Below are 20,609 nucleotides of genomic sequence, written 5' to 3'. Positions count from 1 at the left end.
AGCTCTGGAACCTGAACACTCGCCCTCCTGTCCCTGGTTTTTAAAGTCCTATTTATCATAAACTAGAAATCCACAGACCCCCTCACTAGACAGAAAGCACTTCAACCAGCAAATGCTTCTCAAAGGTTTGATTTACTTTTTTTTTCCCTGGGAGAAGAGATTGGCCAATTGACACTATGCAGCAATCAGAAAAGGCTCACTTTTGATCTTGCTGCTTGTGCAGCCGATGAAACGGCTCCTGCCATTGGTTAACTGCTGACAGTAATTTAATTAGATAGACATTAATTAGGATAATCACCTGGCTCCTGGTCGCTGCGATCATGGCAAACTGAAGGGGATGATTTTATTGTTGGCTTGGGGGTGGGGTGGGGAACGTGTGTTAGTTTTACGTGAGCACTGTTGTGTCACCTTTAAGCTTTGTGACCACTGCTTTAGGAAGATTCAAAGATGTGCAATTTACTAAACATTTTCCTACCTTCTCCCCCCACCTCCCTCCTTTGGAGCTGAGGGGCGGAGGAGGGAATTCAACGATGCTAGGAGACTTTTCGGATCTGAATGAGCCAAATATTCAGTTGAATGTAACGATTTCAAGTGCAAAGTATACAAAGCGCGAGCCGGTGGCCTCTTCTCGCCCTGTAAAAGTTCCAGAGTCTGTCTTTTCCAGTTAATACAGAAGCACAAGACACCTGACCCAGTCCTTTGTGAGCAGGTCCTGTGTGTCCTCCACGAGCACCCCCACCAACGCACACCTTTTAAACTACATACATAAATAAATAAATCACTGCTGCTGAGAGCCACCTCCATGAGAGAGAGCGGGAAGGGGGAGTAGTGGGGGAGAAAGGCAAGCAACTCAGCCCCCCATCCACCCACCTCGGGAAGGTTCGGTTTCTTGGTTGAGCACAGAAACAGTGACAATCAATGATCTCCTTTTTAAGTTTTGAAATAATGATAAGCTGTCGGGCTGAAGTGCCTTAATGTAGTTGCTGTGATGTTTACGAGGTCTTTCCTAAATATTTTATCAGCGAGCTTGGTTGCAGATTATCTGAAGAGCATCTAACTGGGGGCAGGCGCCATGCATGCCTCGCATCCCACTGCACTTCCTTCTCTCTGAGGTACGGCCTTGGCGACAGGTTCAAAAGCCTCGCCAGGAAAAGAGAGGGCCGGGTCCTCGCGCAAATGGGTTCCCTAGAAGCGTTGATCTGGGGAGACAGAGTGGAAGTGGTGTCAACGCAGTGATCGTTACGGAAAACTCTGTGTGTGTGTGTGTTTAATGTTTATATAATCTGGAGGGGAGAAAAAGAATCTATGCCAGTAATTTTAAAATGAGAAAGAATCTAAAGAGGAATAGAGAAAAGAACCAGTTTAAAAGGATGTTGGCACAAATCAATAGCACGAGGCCCAAAGCGGCGCCGAGGTGTAGGAAGAAATCTCCCAGTACTGGGTCTACAGAGGAGCCCAGCCCTCCGCCCGAACCAGAGGGCCAAGAGGCTTCACCGCTCTAAGCTGCTTCCCGTGGCCGGCACCCGCCAACCTGCCCTCCTGTGGCTTTCCCGGGACGCCGAGCCGCGCGGGAACCAGGAGGAGGAGCGCAGCGCCGGAGCTCAGCTCGGCCCCGCGAGCTGGCTGACTGGCGGGCCAGCTCCACGCGGGGCACTGCGGGGGCAGGCGGCGGGAGAAGCCACACCCGCGCCCGGCGCTCGGCCCCAGGCCAGCCGCCCCGCTCTGGCTCCATTGTCTAAGGTCCCCGTAGGCTCCCCAGCACCCTGGCGGTCCCGAGAGGGAGCCGCCCACAGACCCGGGGAGCGCGGGGCGAGCGGCTGCTGGCGCGGACCCCGGGGGGCACACACTCTTTCCCTTCCGGAGGCTCGGCCTGGGCGCCTCCGCCCGGTGGAGCTCGTACCTTCCTCCGAGAGAGTGCATCTGCCTTCCTCGGGCCCGGCCACTCCCTGAGGGAGAGCGGCGCCGGGGACATTGGGTGGGTCTGGCGCTTTGCAGAGAGGGGCTAACCCGACTCGACCTGTGCCTAGGCGGGCGCATTTTGAGAGCGCCGCCTCTGGGGGCCGAGCGGCCAGCGCTGAGCCCGGACTGCGCCCCCGCGGCGGGCGGGCGCCTTGGCCGCAGAGGGCACCAGCCGTGGCAAGGCCCGGCGAGCGCGGCCCAGGGCCGGAAGGGTTGGTGCCCAGATGTCCCGGACTGGGGAAAAAAAAAATACAGCCAGAACCCCTTTTCCTTTCGAAAGCAAATCTCAGCTCGTGGCCAGGAAGCTTCACTAACAAGCAGGGCCTTAACTGTTGAGGCGTTGGGGTGTGGGGGGAGGGGACAGTAGCTATGACATTATTGGACGCTTGGTTTTCTTTGCCTTTTACCTTTCACCGCCATTTCTCCCAAGAGCCTTTGGCCTGGTTTTGGCTACTCTTGCTTTCCCCTTTCTTCGATCATTCACTTCTTTGTCCCCGAATGCCTTTCTCTCCACCCCCTCCTCGGTGGGACAGAGCCTTCAGTGTGTCGCAGAAAGGAGAGACTCTACCTGGGCTCTTTTTCGGGTTTTGTTATTCCCGGTACCCTGAACTGGCTTTTAAAAAAATGCAGAATGCTAAAAATGACATGTTAAAGTAGAGGAAAGGGAGAGTGCCTCCTCCTCAGAGTTTCTAAGGAATTGGATTAGGAGATAAATGTGCACTCTCACTTAGATTACCAGTACTGAATTCAGTGATTCCTCACATACAGGCTATCTATGTCTTTAACATATATGCTCAAGAAGGAAAACAGGCTTTTCTCAGAATCAGCACATCAGCTCTTGAATCATACTTCTGTAGAGCTGGTCTTCTCAAACTTTAAAACTGCTTATGCACCACACCAAGATTCTTGATTCCGATTCAGCAGGTCTGTATTTCTAATGAGCTCCTGGAAGACTCAGGTGCTCCTGGTACAGGCAGATGGCACTGAATAGTGAGGCTGGAGCTTTTGATGCCCCCACACTAGTCTAAGTGGAAAGCGGGAACATCTCTGTATTAGAGGCAAGAGTTTTGGTTCTAGTGCTGCAGAGATACACACACACACACACACACACTCACTCACTCTCTCTCTCTCTCTCCCCCCTGAAGTGGCTTATTGAGCTTGTGATTAAATAAGTTGTTTCAGTGCCTGCCTGGACCTGGGTTATCAGGCTGCTGCTAAAATAGCCGTGCATTCCAAGAGAAAGGTGTTCACTGAGCCTTCTTAAGACATCCTCATTCTGATTGACTCCAAATCTACAAAACTGTAGGTTTTTGCTAGGAGGGATTCTGGTAAGGTTTTGAAATTGGGAACGTCTCCAACATGAACCAAGTGGGAGAAGATGGTATGTGACTGTGGGAAGTCCCGGAAGATGAGGTGATCAAATAAGAAGAGCAAAAGGCAGGCCTTGTGTGAGCCTTCTCAGTCACTTTACTCACTCAGGAGCTATTTTTCAGGGGACTAAAGTGAAAGAAAGAAAAAAAAGAAGTAGTTTCCAATGGAATGTTGAGAATAACCCTCGTATTATTGAGGCCTTCTTCTGCGGGCATATTGTACGAAAAAAATCTTGACTAGCTTTTCACAGTATCTGTGAAAGAAGTCACAGAACCTGATTTATATAAAGGGGAAAATCATATATTAAAAAAAACGAAACACTTGCACACAAGTTTAAATCAGGCAAAAGGAAAATTTCTACAAACTTCAACTCATATTTTAATTGTAAATCGTTAGCTGTTGTAATCCCAACAATTAAATTAATACATATTACAAGTCCTACATAAAATATACCATCACTATATTTAAAAGAAGAAACTGCAGGACAATCAAGAAATGCTCAGAATACCTTATTCCACCAAAAACAGAGACTGTGAAACATAGTGGGAATTTAAGCCACTTCCACTTTTAGTTTCTGGTAATTTTTCATTAGGCAACCAAGAGCAGCCTAGAATTATTCAAATAGGAGAGTAATTTGGTTCACCACATTATTCATACTACTCTATCAGAGGCTAAATCTCAATTCTAAATCCCCAATTCCCTCTTTAATGAAGCCTTAGAAACATTCTTACCATATTTTCACAAAGGGAGAGACAGAATTAAATCTTTGTCTCCGTGTGTTTTGCACATTCTTTGGTGTACCCAGTATGGTGCTGTACCATGTGTGAGTACTTATGTACATCAGGTTAGAAACAGGTTGAGGGATGAGGTCATCTATGAAAACTGCCATTAGTCAAATTTTTGTCTTTATCAGAAAACTGGGTACTTCTAAGTTAATTTAAGAAAGATAAGAGAAAACAGTAACAAAATTATTGCTTATGTGCTCAAGATATTCAATTCACATTATGGCTACGTTTCTCATTTTGCTTTGAGGACACTGCACACCTTCTATGGCTGTCTCAGCTGAAAGTCTAGTGAAGTTTTGCAGCAGGCAATTCCCAGACAATCGCAACACTGTTGGTGGAATGTACTCTTTAAAAAAAAAAAAAATCATCAAAGTCTAAATTTAAACTGCCTCCCTTTTCTCCTTATATGTACCCCTCGAAATACTGAAAGTATAATCTGTTAACAAGATATTGAGTATTCAATATTAACTTGTGACAAATACTTTTAATAAAATATGTCAACATTTTTCTGGGTTACTCACTAATGAGGTAGCCACTCATTAATGGCAGTCATTTTACATTTGTGAAGTTTTGTTATCACACTGATGTTTTATGTGTTATCTTAAATTACAAAGGAAAACATATCTTTGTGTGAGATTTCCAGTCCACTGTCAAATGTTATTCTGTCAATTCCACCCAGTGCCAAAAAGACCTCAGGAGACATAGACTGTAAATGTATTTTATTTTGTAAGCAACAATCAAAATATATTTGTGTTACTGATTTCTTCAAATATTAAATGGGATCTTAACAAAATTTGTCCACTTTGATGTATTCTTATACAACTTTGGAATCTGCAAAGACCCTGACTAAAGAAACAGAAGTAATTGTACAATGGAGACTGAAGGTGTTACAGTGCTGCAAATGATGCCAGATGTCTTACATTTAACCAAATACACCTTCAGAGGTCCCTTGATTTTCAGCATTAGGAACAAGAGGACTATACACTGAAAGTATCACTAAGAGCTTTTTGCATTGCTTTATTTAAATACAACAGTATCCAACATAGCTGCTAAACACTGGACAATATTTGAAGTCATAAGTACATCCACATGTTCCTCCAAATGACGTTTAGGGTCCTGAAAGAAAAAAGGAATAAGGAAAGAAAAAGAAAAAAGAATCATATTACTGGTAGACGAATTACTTAATTTTTTTTTCAGTAGCTGATGAAATTGGTAAAGAAAGCCAAAACTAAATTTATATATATTTTACAATTTAACTTTCCCAATATATTGTTACATTTTCAGGATTTCTAAATCTGTTAAAATGTTAAGGAGCTGATAAAATGTTAAGGAGCTGATTTACACAATCAATGTTATGACTCTGCAGCAGAAATGATAAAAGAGTCACAAGGAATTCTATACAGTCCGAAATCATCTGATTTTTTTAAAAAACCATAAGCATTTTATCTGTGTGTATAAGGCTGATTATGTGTGTATATTTTCTGCCATTCATATATACTGAATGTCTGAGGGGGTACTTTACTCAAAGCAGACATACCAAAAGGAAAGAGTTCAATGTGAATTCTCATCACTTCCTCTGTAATTTTAATTTAATTCCTATATAATTTTAATATTTCAGGAATAGTGCTTTAAATGATTCAGGAAATATTCTTGGATCAAAAGTCACTGTCAGTAATTTAAAAATTTAAATACAATTTGGATCAATTCTAAAATGTTAAGGATAAATATTTCGTGTAGCTATTTTGAAAAAATGTATCACAGGAAAGAATATAGGTACAATCCATTAAATTAAACCTGATAAAATCTGTATTTGAAACATCTGAGTTAAAACCAAGACTTAAAATTGCATTGTAATAAAGGAAGTTAAGTTTAAATGCTTAATATACATTTATGTTTAAGGCTGAGCTGATTGAAATATTTCAGCTAAATTTGAAAGCTTTGAAATAAAGGATAGATATTGCACACAATTAAAAACTTTCAATTAAACCATTATTTTCTTATATGTACTGCTAAAATACCAAGACTCCTAACTTTAAACAAATGTTCACCACTGAAATTACTTCTTGGCTCTTCTTTTCTAAACTACAATTTCAATACGCTTGATTTCTTTAAAATACCCAGAGATACAACACGCTATAAATAATTTCAAATAACTAGACCACAACATTAAATTTTCTTTATTTCAGAAATAAGCCTTAGGACATTTTAGGTGACAGAGACTAAGAAAGACTGGCAGGAGAAAAAGATATTGGTCTGATTCCATCATAGGCAGTTTTGCTTTTGCCACACAGGAGGCCAAACCAGTGAAGTACTATATTTTTTAAAAATGATTCTGATGATTATTAAACTTTGCCAATTATATATATTTTCAGTTTCACTTTTAATTTCTTTGCTGCTAACTGTTAAATAGAATCTACATCAAGAAACTATAGCATCAGAGTCATTTATTCAAAAAATAGTTACTGAATGCTAGGCTCCAAGTTGGTGATCTAATATTACATATTAGACTAAAATAAGTAGTGGGAAAAGACAACAAGGGTGACTGTATCACACAGGATGAGAGAATAAGATGAATTATATCTCATTTTTGGTTTTGGAGGGTTCCTCTTGTTACTGAAACTGTAATATTCAGAATGCAGTGAGATTTGACTTCACCGATTATGATACTTAAGTCAGACCTTTGCCCCTACTGCTCTATTGGAATAACTGGTTTTGCGGTGAATTGGTAACACACTTCCCTCAGTTATCTACATTACTTCTTGTGGCAGCTGGGTGATTCTTAGAGATTTCCCATCCAAGAATGGTCCTGGCCCAAACCTACATAGCTTGTGAGATGTGATGGGATCAGAGCATATGGTAGGATGGCTGAAAGCAAAGACAGCTTAGTGTCTTGCATCTGAAATATCAAGATTCTGCCAACATCAGCAATATGATAACCATGTTCCATGAAATGAAAAAATGTAATCAACATTCTTTAAAAAACAGTCTAATTAATCTGTAGATTCTTTTAATTGGTTGCTGTGTTCCCCCCAACCTTCAGAAAAATAGGAACTAAAATATATATTTCATCTTGGGAAAAGTGAAAGAGCAAATACTTAAAACCCTTTCTCTTCACTCAGTAGAATCCAACAGGGCTCTAAGCTTTCTCAGGAATATTACCTATATATTGAAGCCTACATATTGATAAACTATATCATTTTTAAAACTGTTACATATGAAATAAACCTACCACTCTATTATCTTCATGGACAATATTATTTCAAGTAAAAATAGTGCTTGGAAAATGAATTCAGAACACAAGTTTCCTACATTATTTCTACAAAATTGTTTTCACTAAAGATAGTATCTCACAGGTATATTTGTGATTTACTTCTCTATAGATGGCAAAAAGAATCTGACATCAAATAATTCAGGGACCTTCAAAATTAGCATCACATTTACATGACAGAAGAAAAATGTACAGTGAACAGACAGGGAAAAAAAATCACAGAGGCTCCAAAATACTTTTAACTCTACAAGAGCATGTTACTCTGTGAATGCACAACCTATTACAGTACACCTCACCTGCTTGCCAACATTCTTTATTGCCAGCTGTTCAGGTGTCATCTTATCTTCTTCTTCTACAGCCTGTGAATGAAACACAAAGGACAGAGTTTCAAATTCTAAATGTACTTTTCCCACTGCCGAATAATCATCAAAGATAATGATGATCATAATTTTCATTCACAGAACCTTTTATTCAAGTAACTTATTGCACAAAAAAGCAATTTTGCTAATCTTCAGAACAAGCCTTCAGGGTAATAAAAACTATAACCACCATCATTTTGAAAACAGACTTAAGAAATTTGTAAAAGACATTGAAAATATCCAATTGGACCACCAAATGGAAGTGGTAACCATTTGAAAACTGTTATGGAATTATCTGAGGGATGGCTAAACCGGAGGATGGAAGAAGCTAAGGGAGCTGCTTGCGGCACTGGGGCCCTAACTACTCCTATTCTGTCTCCTTTTTCTTTTCCTACTTTCACTATGGGTCTCCCCCAACTTCCTATTATCTTTGTCTCCTTTTTCTTGTCAACCAAACTGTGCATACCCAGTATCTAACTATCAGTTACACTTAGGATCAAAGGACCTGCTACTGACTTTTGATCCACAGTTAACAAATTATATAGTGTAATCCCTTAATACCTTCACATATTTAAATCTGTAAAAGTAATAGATGTACTCAGAAAAAATTCTCACTTCTCCACATGAATGATCTTTAATAATCATGAAGAAATAGAATAATCTGAAGTTTTCAACATCAAAAAAATTACTCGAAATAAATGCCAAACCAAATAAAAATTAAATCAACCAAACCATATATACAAACCACTTTCTACTATTTTCAAAGCCAGCTACAAACTTTTATGTGTATGACCATAAATTTTCTAGCAGAATAATTTTGAAGTAATTACAGCATTTAGATTAGCTACCAATATTGCCCTCTACCCTAATAATGGCACCACTGTGTAACCTCTTTATTGAGCATTCTAAGTTTAAGCAACCTCCTTCGTAACAGTTTTGGGTATGTTACTGCCTGAAGCTAGGACTCTGCATCAGGTGAACTCGTGGTCTATGATTTATTCATAGCATCTGATAAATGAAAAATGAAGAAAATTTAAGTATCACCAATCTTAAGAAGTAATACCATAGCACTTAATATGGTTACAAAGCGGGTGAGAAGACAGGGGCAGAAAGCAGGAAACCAAAATCCCAGTGAGGGTTAGATTTGGATACTCTAAACTTAATCATCTCACAGCTGCCAAATTTCTTCATGTGTGAACAATGCACACGTAGGAAATGCAATCATCCGACATTTCCCATAAACTGGGAAGTTTGGCTGCATTTCACACCTTCTTAATAGTTTTGTAAACAGAGAACTTGAAAATGAGCAAAGATGGCAAGTATCTAATTTTATAAACGGACAAACTATCTGGAGAATTTTCCGCAGTAGAATCTGCCTAAAGAGAAAAGACAGTGAATAAGTATTGTATCTACTGATTATTACAGGATACTTATTTACAACACATCATTAGGAAATACATTTATGACTCATAAAGCTAAAAAAGGGAAAATAAGTTAATAACACTCCAAATCTAGAATTCCCTAGACAGAGAATATATTCATTTTCAGAGTCAGATGTCACTCCTATTATTCGCAGCTAGTTAGAAAAGTATCTTCTAACTGGGAAATTGCTTCTCCTACTACCTCAGTGTTTTACATATATGGAAACACTAGCAACGCATAAAAAGTTTGTCTTTCTAAATTACTTTTACAAATCATGACACTACACCTTACCAACCTGAAAACATATTAGATAAATGGAACAATTCACGTTAAGTCTGTACCCTATATCCATTCAGTGTTAGTTGTTCTATGCACACACCAACAATAGTACTTTACGGTATTGGAAGGAGGTAAGGGTTTTGGAATTTGGCTCAAAATACCAGTCCATGTACAAAATAGTTATTATGGAGTATTTTGGAGTGTTGCAAATATCAAAGATGGAAGACATGAAAAGATGAAAGTAAAAAAGCACTTAAAGCATTGATCTGATTTGAAAGGTTAAACAGAATATAAAAAGCTCTAACTCAATTTTAAAAATCTTTTATATCATTTAACCACTTTACCAATTAGTTTTTCCATTTCCTATAATTAAAAGAGAGAGTTCACAAACTCTTTGAGAAGTGCAGATGGTAAAAAGTACTCCCAGCCATAGATGCCATCTGGAAAATGAGGAGCAGCTGTAGATTTAGGCATATACTAAGGTTGCAAACCCCCATGACAAAAGAGTAAGCACATCTCTTACATTCTGAGATAGACCAGATCATCACATTAAACGCCTAAATATTTTCTCCACCTACCTACGTTACCTTTATCTCATCTATCATCTGGGCAAGACCAGTTTGCCTTCATTCATAGCTCTAATCTGGCTAGTCACCAGGAAAAATTAAGAAATGGTAGCAGCAGAAACAAATGAAATTCAGGCACAGGCAGTGTCCTTACTAGGGGAACTTCTGTGTTTATGGCAACTTCTGTGATTTGGCATCAAATTTTGCTTTTGCATTCGTGCTCTTCGGTTTACTCAACCAACAAAAAAGCACTGAAAATGTTTGTGGCTATTCACACTAGAAACGTTTTTAACAGTTTATCAACAAAGACCCCCAGATGGCTATCCCATCATGCACGGTCTGCACAGTTCTAAGAAATTCCTGGAATTTGGTCTGTTATGTTATCATAATCCCCTCAGATGTACCCCCTATCTTAAAGAGGCTTTTACTAAAGCCATTAACCTCATTATCTTTTTCCTGGTAATGGTCAAATTTCTCAAATGGAAAATCTGTGTTTCAAATTCTACCATTTTGGGCTTCCCTGGTGGTGCAGTGGTTGAGAGTCCGCTTGCCAAGGCAGGGGACACGGGTTCGTGCCCCGGTCTGGGAAGATCCCACATGCCGCGGAGCGACTGGGCCCGTGAGCCACGGCCGCTGAGCCTGCACGTCCGGAGCCTGTGCTCCACAAGGGGAGAGGCCACAGCAGTGAGAGGCCCGCGTACCGCAAAAAAAAAAAAAAAAAAAATTCTACCATTTTATTTACCTTCTAACAAACATGGATTGGACCCTTAGCACTTCATGAATACTCTTTTAAGGATCTCCACCTGGCAAATTCCAATGGACCCAGTTTACTTGAACTTTCTGAACACCTTTTCCAATACCCCTTTTCTCTTCTAATCCTTTAACCCCTGCTTTCATGACACCATGTCTCTATTTCACTTTATATGTCATATCTATTCCATTCCTTGGGCTTCTTTTTTTTCCTTTGATATGTTTGCAGTGTTCACTCTTAACATGCCATGCTTCCATTTAAGCACATGCTTTGTAAAATCACCTATATGGTATATTTTTTCACCATTAAACAATCTCTGCATAAACTGCTAGTGAATGTAATATAGGCATTTTAGTTCTTTCTTGATTTTCCTAAAAAGTTAATGCATTGACTATATAACTGAAAATCACATTATGGGTTATGGGGATACAGAATAAGTTTAAAGAAATGGCTTTTATAAAACATACTTGGGAAAGCAAAATTAACAAACATGAAACAATTAGAAAACTATCTGAGAAAGTATTACAGGTGTGAATATGGAGAACAAAAAATTGGTACCATTAGTAATTAAACATTAACATGTACATATTAATTTACTGAATCCTTAAAACATCCCAGTGAAGTAATCTACATTTTACATAAAGAAATTAGGCACTATCTCCTATATGTTAATTCCAGCAATACTTCTACTATAAATTTTTTTTCTAACTCTCCTTTTGAAAGTGCTTATAATGCTCTAGTACATTCTATGTATGTCCTCAACAGTACAATTTTCATCATTTTATACATTCAGTAAATAACTATTAAGTACTCACTATGAGTAAGACAGTTCTTGCTCTTCAAGAAGCTTGCATTTGCGTTTTACTTTACCTGCCTGTAAATCTCAAATTATAATGCAATATGTAATATACAAAAAAGGAGTGTGCCCAACGAATGATGGGGACACATATAGCCACACAGCCAATAAGCAATGAAACTGTGACTTAAATATAGTCTTATCTATCTCCAAAGACCTCAAAGCAACATTCATGGCAATTCGGGAAATCATTACTTTTTTTTTTTTTTTTTTTTTTTTTTTTGCTGTACGTGGGCCTCTCACTGTTGTGGCCTCTCCCGTTGCGAAGCACAGGCTCCGGACGCGCAGGCTCAGCGGCCATGGCTCACGGACCTAGACACTCCAACGGCATGTGGGATCTTCCCGGACTGGGGCACGAACCCGTGTCCCCTGCATCGGCAGGCGGACTCTCAACCACTGCGCCACCAGGGAAGCCCGGGAATTCATTACTTTTTAATGACACATCCTGAATAATGCCAAACCCATGATTTATTAAGTGACCCAGAATATGTAAATTCTTTCTAAAAATATTATAAGGAATCCAATTTTAAAATGTAATTATAGGGCCTCCCTGGTGGCGCAGTGGTTGAGAGTCCGCCTGCCGATGCAGGGGATACGGGTTCGTGCCCAGATCTGGGAGGATCCCATATGCCGCGGAGCGGCTGGGCCCGTGAGCCATGGCCGCTGGGCCTGCGCATCCGGAGCCTGTGCTCCGCAACGGGAGAGGCCACAACAGTGAGAGGCCCGCATACCGCAAAAAAAGAAAAAAAAATAAATAAATAAAAATAAAAATAAAATGTAATTATATATAAACTAGAGATATAAAATAAAGATCATGTGTGTGCCCATACAAGTGTGTGTATGTATAATAGAAACTGTAGTTTAGACTGTTGAAAAAAATTTCTATGGCAGAGTCTACTGCTAGTTGCCTACCTAATACACATCTTCTCTTTCTTCTTTTATAATATAGCTCCAATTTTATTAAAGGCAGTAATGCTCCCAGGTAGAAGACTATATAGCCTTTCTCAAAGCAAAGTATGCCACTTGATTAAGTTCTGCCAATGAGATATAAGCAGAAGTGCTGGGTGGGACTTATAGAAAGGATCCTGAAAAGGAATTGATTTAGCTGAGAGGTCTCTCTCTTTTGCCCCTTGCATTTCTTCCTGTTGCCTGGAACTCAGATGGGATGGCTAAAGCTTTAGCAATCACCATGAATCATGAGGAGATCTAAATGATGGAAGCCAATACAAGGAAAGTGGAGCAAAAGATGAAGATATCTGGGTATGTGAATGTAGTAACTTCAAAGTTTCACATGGCCTTGAATTGCAAGAGATGTACATTCCTATCCTGTTTAAGCCTTTGCTACCTCAAGCTAACACAATCTTAGATATAAATAACACCTGCTTAGTGCAAAAACTAAAAAGAATCCAGGATTTACATAAAGTATAAAATTCCCCTACCTTCCACCTGAGAGGTGACACTGTTAACAGCATAATACGTTGAGATATATGTGAGACAGAGAGACATCATTGAAAAATGGAGGGAAGGTAACATAGTAGGGACTTTTCATATTGTTACACAATTTCATTTTACACACATAACATCAAGTTTTAAATATTTCTCTAAGTTGGTACTTGTAGAATTTCATTCTTCATAATAAATGCTTAAAAGAGAATACGTTGGCTTAAAGGGTTATATGCACTTAAAATTTAAAGATAAAACGGGAGATGGCCTTCAAGAATGTCATATATCACTTTTTTATTTTCCCACTAGTGGCGCATTCTCCCAAACCATTTTTTTTTATTTGAAAAGAAAAAAAAAATCTACTTATGCTTTTAACTTTTTTCTTTGAATACTTAATAAGGTTGAACTCTTTTTCATGTTTATATGCCATTCATCTTCAGTGAATTTTCCAGCTCTGTTGTCCAATTTATTATCGTTTCTTTATATTTTATAGGAATTCTTTGTCTGTTATGTACTTTTTGGATACTAGCCTTTTCTGTGTTATCGGTACAAATTATTTTCTGCCAGTCTGACTCCTAATAAGCATTCAATAAATGTTATTTTTATTGCAGGTAAACTTTACTATCAAGCTATCAAAATTTAAAAGCTCACTGATATTCTTACTAGCACTAAAGTAACCTTTGGGAAGCTTGACCACAGCTTTACAAATACTGAGTATTCCTTTTTGGAAACGGGAATTTATTCACAAATGTTTTTAGTATTTTTCAAAGAAGTCATATATACATATTTATACATTTAAATTTTTATGGTCGTTATTCCTAAATACTTTGTAATTTTGGATGCTTCTGTAAACTGATTTGCCTTTTATATTTTTCAACTGGTTTCAGCCTATGTAACTGCATGGCTATGTAATTCTCAATCATAATAGTTCTAATAGTATTCTAGTTTAGTTTCATGTATTTCTATGCTAGATTACAAACATATCCTATCATACTTAAACAATGATAATCTGGCCTGGTTTCCCAATATTTATATCTTATTTTGTTTTTCTTATCTTATTGCACTAGCACAAAACAAGACCTTCTTATTTAATACAGCTACTTTGATAAACCAAATGTAATCATATAATTACATATTTTATATGTAATTCCATAAAAGTTGCATCCAAACCTTCTTTCAGGTTACTAAGTAGGCAGTTTTTCTACCTGAAAAGTAAACTGTCAGATCTCTGAATTTATAGGGCTACATGCTTGAAAACAAAGCAAATTTTTATGTGTCTATGCTATTCTTAAAAAAGTCTTTTACAATTCATTTTTTCACTGGCAGATTCATCTACAAATATCCAATCAAATGTTATCAATATTAAAATATTGATGCATCTTGGCACGAATAAACTAGGAGATTTGGAATAAAAGAGTTGTGGGTGCTAAAGTTCAGTAACTAGAGAAATCAATGACTAATAATCAACCGGAATGTCTACGTGGACTTTAGACTTAAAATCAAAAAGTTGGTACAAAGGAATTTAATTATTTTCTAACCTTCTTTCGCTTTAGGAGCTAACTGGCACCTAACAGTAATTACCTTAGTTTAAAACACCAACCAATTAAAAAGAATACTATGAAGAACTGGTTGTATGGGCCTTTCTTTTTATATTTTAAGTGTTGCTAAAAACTCCACCACATTCTCTTTCAATCACAGAGGGAATTACAGCCCCAAATTTGGACTCCTTCATATCACAGCTTATACATTGTTTTCACTTTATAACCAAACCTTACAAATTTTTGAGTACTTCAGAGATTTTTTAAAACTGTAAAATAGCAAAAACTTCTGTGGATGGGCAGCAGTAACCATAAATAGGTTATTTCCTGGCAGTAGTACCAATAAGAATTTACTTAAACTTGTAATGTTACAGAGAAATGAAAACCATTCCTACAGTCCGCTGAATAATAACTTAAATTTCTTTAAAGGTTAATTTATAAAAGGTTAACTGTTTTAAATATGATAAACTATTTTTTTCTCTTTAATCTCCACAGCATGAAAACATACACTAGAAAGATTAAATATATATATTTTTTCCCTACAATCTAGAAGCAATGGGAATTTCCAGCTGGAACACTACATATAAATCAGGGCATGCTCCTCAAAGCCAAACTTAATTCTGCTGGAATTTAGCTTGTATGGGCCCATCAACATTTTTTCAAAGCTCAGTTCTCTCAAAAGACTTGTTGTTAACACTTGGCAAATCTTATACACTGTCTCTTGGTTAATATTTATTTTGTAAGATGTGTTTAATTTAAAAAGTAAAATATTACTTTTTTGGTGTAACAACCAATATCAACTTTAACTGTCTCCAAAAGCTCTAGCCCCCACCATTAATTTTTAGTCCCACATAGTAAACTGCTTGTTTAAACTTTTTTTTTTTTTTGGCCAAGCCATGATTTGTGGGATCTTAGTTCCCCGACCAGGGGTTGAACCTGCACCCTCGGCAGTGAAAGGCAGAGTTCTAACCATTGGACTGCCAGGGAATTCCCTGCTTGTTTAATCTCTTTATCTTCTTTCTCAATCTTTCTGCTTCTACTTAAATTAGAAATGTTAACGGTACCAACATACTTCTGGTCACCTAGGCAGGAGACCTTTAACTCATCTTTGATTCCTTCTTCTTTTACTTTATCTATCCAACTGACACCACGTTTTATTTTATTAGTCTATTGATACCTCCCTTCCCACTGCCACTACAGTAATTCATACACTTAGTACCTTTTGTTTGGGTAATAGCAAGCTCCTCCTAAATATAGAATCTCCACTTCAAATCTCCTCTTACAACACTCTTTCTTCTATAGCCTTGTCAAATTATGTTTCTAAAGTCAGGTTCTGGGTATACCATGCCCCTGATCAAAAATACCTCTATTCTGATTTTCCAAACTCTGTTACTTGACTTCAGTAACTTTAAAAATCTTTATTCCCGGGCTTCCCTGGTGGCGCAGTGGTTGAGAGTCCCCCTGCCGATGCAGGGGATGCAGGTTCGTGCCCCGGTCCGGGAAGATCCTGCATGCCGCGGAGCAGCTGGGCCCGTGAGCCATGGCCGCTGAGCCTGCGCGTCCGGAGCCTGTGCTCCGCAACGGGAGAGGCCACAACAGTGAGAGGCCCGCGTACCGCAAAAACAAAACAAAACAAAACAAAAAAAAACTTTATTCCCCACTATTCACCCTTTTATGTACACCCTTCTCATGTACTCTAGCCAAACACAGTTTCCTAAAGATGCCCTTGCTTTTCTGTCTCCTAGTCTTGCTCGTGATGTTCAGTTGGCCTAGGGTAATATTCCTTTGTATGTCCAAATCTTATTCATGCTTTAAGGTCCAGTTCAAATGTTATTCTCTAAAGACAGCATCCTGGGTCTGTACCATCTGAAAGCAAAAGCCTTTGAACTTCTACAGGACTTCACATGGACTTCTCTATGGCAGTGTTCTCTAACTTCTAACTTGAATGAGTATACAGATCTCTTGGAAATCTTGTTAAAATGTTGATTCTGATGTAGTAGGTCGAAGACCTGCATTTCTAACAAGATCCCAAGTGATACTGATGCAGCTGGTCTGTGGACAATCTGAATACTAAGGTATTATCAAACACACAAATTTTGGTCAAGTACTCTGGTTATGAACTTTTCTTAATGCCCCTGTTTTCCTAAAAATGAAGGAAGGATCCCTGTTTTCCACTGCAAATTGTACAGAATATATTCAATAAATATCTGTAAGCATAACACTGTATAGTATGTATACATGTTTTAAAAATTGCAGGTTTTCAACCCATTAATAGGTTACAAACCATATGTCGATGTATATAATATGTATGTATATAACTGAAACAGTATGAAATTGAGTCAAATGAGACAGAAAATAGAATATAACCACTTGTAATAAGGGTAAATACTGCTTCATAAAACTTTTGTTGCAATATATATACACACATACATATACATTTGCAGGTACTGGGTCAAATGTAAAATCTATTCTTTATATGGGTTTTGGTCAAAAAAGTTGAAAAATATATGAGTTGAATCATGTCCCCCCTAAAAGGACACATTGAAATCATAACCCTGGTTAGAGATTAGAGTTATGCTGCCATAAGCCAAGGAATGCCTGGGGACCAAGAGAAGCTAGAAAAGAAAAAGAAGGATCCTCCCCACTAGAGGCTTCACAGGGAGCATGGCCCTATCAATACCTTGATTTTGGACTTCTAGCTTCAGAATTGTGAGGGAATAAATTTGTTGTTTTAAGTCACCCATATGGTAGTTTGTGGTGGCAATTCTAGGAAACTGATATAATACAGAAGATACATTTTAGTCTTGTTCAAGTATTCTCTTAATTTCAGAATTGTAAAAGAACATGAATCTATAACCAAAATGCTATCATGGCCGCATATACTTTAGCATACAATAAATATTTTCAGGAGATTGTGAAAAATATAACTTTTTTTACATCCTCATATGAAATGGTCTCCCTGTGCTACTCTTTACATCATCCTGTTTATTGTCTTCACAGCACTAATTACAATGTATTATGTTGTGTTTATTTGTTTACTTTCTGTTTCCCCTTCCAGAAAATACATTCCATGAGGATAGGTCTTATTTTTTACCATATCCCCAGCACCTGGCATACAGCAGGTTTTCAATAAATACGTATTAAATGAAAAACAGAGAAGTTCATAAAATAAGTTATATGTTATCAAGTATTAAATGCTGTTGTTGTTGTTCACATCTCCTTGCTCCTCCTTCCCTTGCAAGAAAAAGTCCTCTGAATAATGAAGAGATTTCAACTGTAAAGCTATTTACAACAGGGGCTGGCAAACTATAGGCCATGGGTCAAATCTAGCCAACTGCCTGTTTTAGTAAATAATGTTTTACTAGGACATAGCCTCACTCATCCCTTTACGTATTGTCTGTGGCTACTTTTACACTATAACGGCAGAGTTGAGCAGTTGCAACAGACTGGATGGCTTATAAAGCCTAAAATATTTACTATCTGGTCTACAAAATAGGCCACTCTACTCTTAACTATTTATATTTATACAATGCCTGATATCTAATCATATATATTCCAAAGATTATAAGAAATAAATGTTGAAAGTAAGTTTTTACCTTATTGTAATTTTTGGCTAATTCCAACATCTCTTTTACCACTGATTCATTGTGTTTACAGTGTTCACTGTAGTCCTGAAGTGTCAAACCTTCCATCCAACTCTTCTTATGCAAATTTAACAACATCTAAAAAATATAAAGAAAAATTAATTATTTTCCTGTATTGTGGAAATTTCCTTTGTCTTGAGAAACAACTTTACAAACAACTTTTGGAATTAATGAATTTAAGTTTAATGTTATTAATTTAAATAAACTCTAATAAGTATCCTCCTAAATTTATATTAATAAAATCTAAGGAATACTCCAACTCATGGCCTTTGCATTTGCTGTCCCTTTGCCTCAAAGGCTATTTTTCTTATCTTTGTATGGCTTACATTTCTCACTTCCTTAGAGATAGCTGCCATTCCTCACCACTATATAATAAAGCCACCCCATACTATCTAAACATCTTTCTTTCCTTAACTTGCTTTACTATTTTTATAGCACTATAAACAGCTGAAATTTTTGTTTTCTTGTTTAGTGCATTTCTCTCCCATTAAAGAGAAATCAAGGCAAGGACTCTGCTCTGTTTATTTCAAGATCACCAAGGTCTAGAGTCTAGAATCTAGATCATAATCTAATCACAGCAAATACTAAATAAGCATGTGTTGAATGAATGAAACTACTATATTACACACAGGATTTCTAATAGTTCATATAGCCCAGCTCTCAAATGCCGAGATAAGGAGGTAAATGCCTCCATTTACTGAATGACTGTGTCAATCCTTCTGAGTCCCTGTTTACATATCTATGAACTGAAGGTTTGTATTAGATAATCTTTAAGTTTTCTTCAGATTCTAATATTCCATCTATAATTTTAAAAATTTAAACTTCTTTATACCAGAATGAAAAGTCGTAAAACTGGGAAGGAAATCACAGATCCATCCACTTTGCAGTCACATCAGCAAACTGGGATCAGACCCTATTAGTAGTGATCATGGAACTAAACACCTTAGTTCATTATTTCTCAAACTGGACTCCTAATTCTGAATACATATTCTTCGAAGCTCATAAGTTTTCAAGTTCAGAGTCTTAAGACAGTTTTTCTTAAAAGTCCTACTCTATAAATAATGTCCTTCAGTTGAGGATAATCATTGAATAAGAAGAGTTTTCTAGGGCCTCCCTGGTGGCGCAGTGGTTGAGGGTCCGCCTGCCGATGCAGGGGATGCGGGTTCGTGCCCCGGTCTGGGAGGATCCCATATGCCGCAGAGCGGCTGGGCCCGTGAGCCATGGCCGCTGGGCCTGCGCGTCCGGAGCCTGTGCTCCGCAACGGGAGAGGCCACAGCAGTGAGAGGCCCGCATACCGCAAAAAGAAAAAAAAAAAAAAAAAAAAAGAAGAGTTTTCTAAACGATTGATAAAATTATGCAATGTGAAATAAAAATGGTACCTACAGAATGACTATTGTTCTTTTGCTATGAGAACCAGTATACTTTAAGTGAGATCCACAAGCTATGAGGATCTAAAGACACAGTCGGAAGTGTATGAGTTTAGTTTAGAACAATTATTTGTTTAGAGGTTTGCAGCTAAAAGTGGTACAAAGTTTTCCTTATGCTGGAGAATAAGCTGCATGTCAAAATCACCTGTGAGAATTTTCAAGACACAAAAGACCCATATTCCTCCATGCCCCTCCTAGGGCCCATGGAGGCAAGAGTAGTTTGGAAAAAAACTGGAAAACTCCTGCACATGTAACCCGAATTTCTTGGATTGCTTCCCATCTTCGCCAGTGACAGTGTTTTAGAAAATACATCCTCAGGAAATTTTGGTGCAGCTGCAACTACCTATGCTATAAAGCTACCTATAATTAAGTGTTGAGAATTGGATTTTTCTACACTTCAAAAGCAAACAAAGAAAGTTCCCACAGAGCAGCAGAATAATTCTACCATAACTGGACAAAGATTGGATTGGGCCCCTCAGGTAACACTTGGAGTTAAGTATACAGGTTGGTGAGATAAGAGTAAAGGCAGGGCTTTGGGTATCAAGAAAGCACCTGAACTGAGCTATACAAGGAACATAAATATAATATTAATTAATTTATATAAGTATTTATATGTGTGTGTTTTTTTTGTTTTGTTTTGTTTTTGTGCCATACGCGGGCCTCTCACTGTTGTGGCCTCTCCCGTTGCAGACGGAGCACAGGCTCCGGACGCGCAGGCTCAGCGGCCGTGGCTCATGGGCCCAGCCTCTCTGTGGCATGTGGGATCTTCCCGGACCGGGGCACGAACCCGTGTCCCCTGCATCGGCAGGCGGACTCTCAACCACTGCACCACCAGGGAAGCCCTATATGTGTGTTTTTTATACCAAGGATGGTGGCTAAGTTTATGGAGTACCATAAAGGAAAAAAGGAAAAAAAGAAAAAGAAAATTTGATGTAATTAGA

The 20,609-nt window shown here is 38.3% G+C and overlaps 1 protein-coding gene across 1 annotated transcript in view; it reads right to left on the bottom strand.

The window, feature by feature from the left end:
• Positions 1-4,819: 4,819 nt before the first annotated feature.
• Positions 4,820-20,609, bottom strand: part of PSMD14 (proteasome 26S subunit, non-ATPase 14) — a 96,282-nt gene continuing 80,492 nt past the window's right edge. Inside the window, exons 10-12 of the mRNA XM_060106275.1 lie at positions 18,194-18,319; positions 7,680-7,742; positions 4,820-5,231 (exon numbers count right to left, since the gene is read on the bottom strand). Coding sequence (XP_059962258.1) covers positions 5,133-5,231; positions 7,680-7,742; positions 18,194-18,319 — 288 coding nt within the window. The 3' untranslated portion in view covers positions 4,820-5,132. The remainder of the gene's footprint in view (positions 5,232-7,679; positions 7,743-18,193; positions 18,320-20,609) is intronic.

Source organism: Mesoplodon densirostris, chromosome 8 (assembly GCF_025265405.1).
Source record: "Mesoplodon densirostris isolate mMesDen1 chromosome 8, mMesDen1 primary haplotype, whole genome shotgun sequence".
Lineage (NCBI taxonomy): Eukaryota > Metazoa > Chordata > Mammalia > Artiodactyla > Ziphiidae > Mesoplodon > Mesoplodon densirostris.
This window is presented reverse-complemented; position numbering and strand designations above follow the sequence as displayed.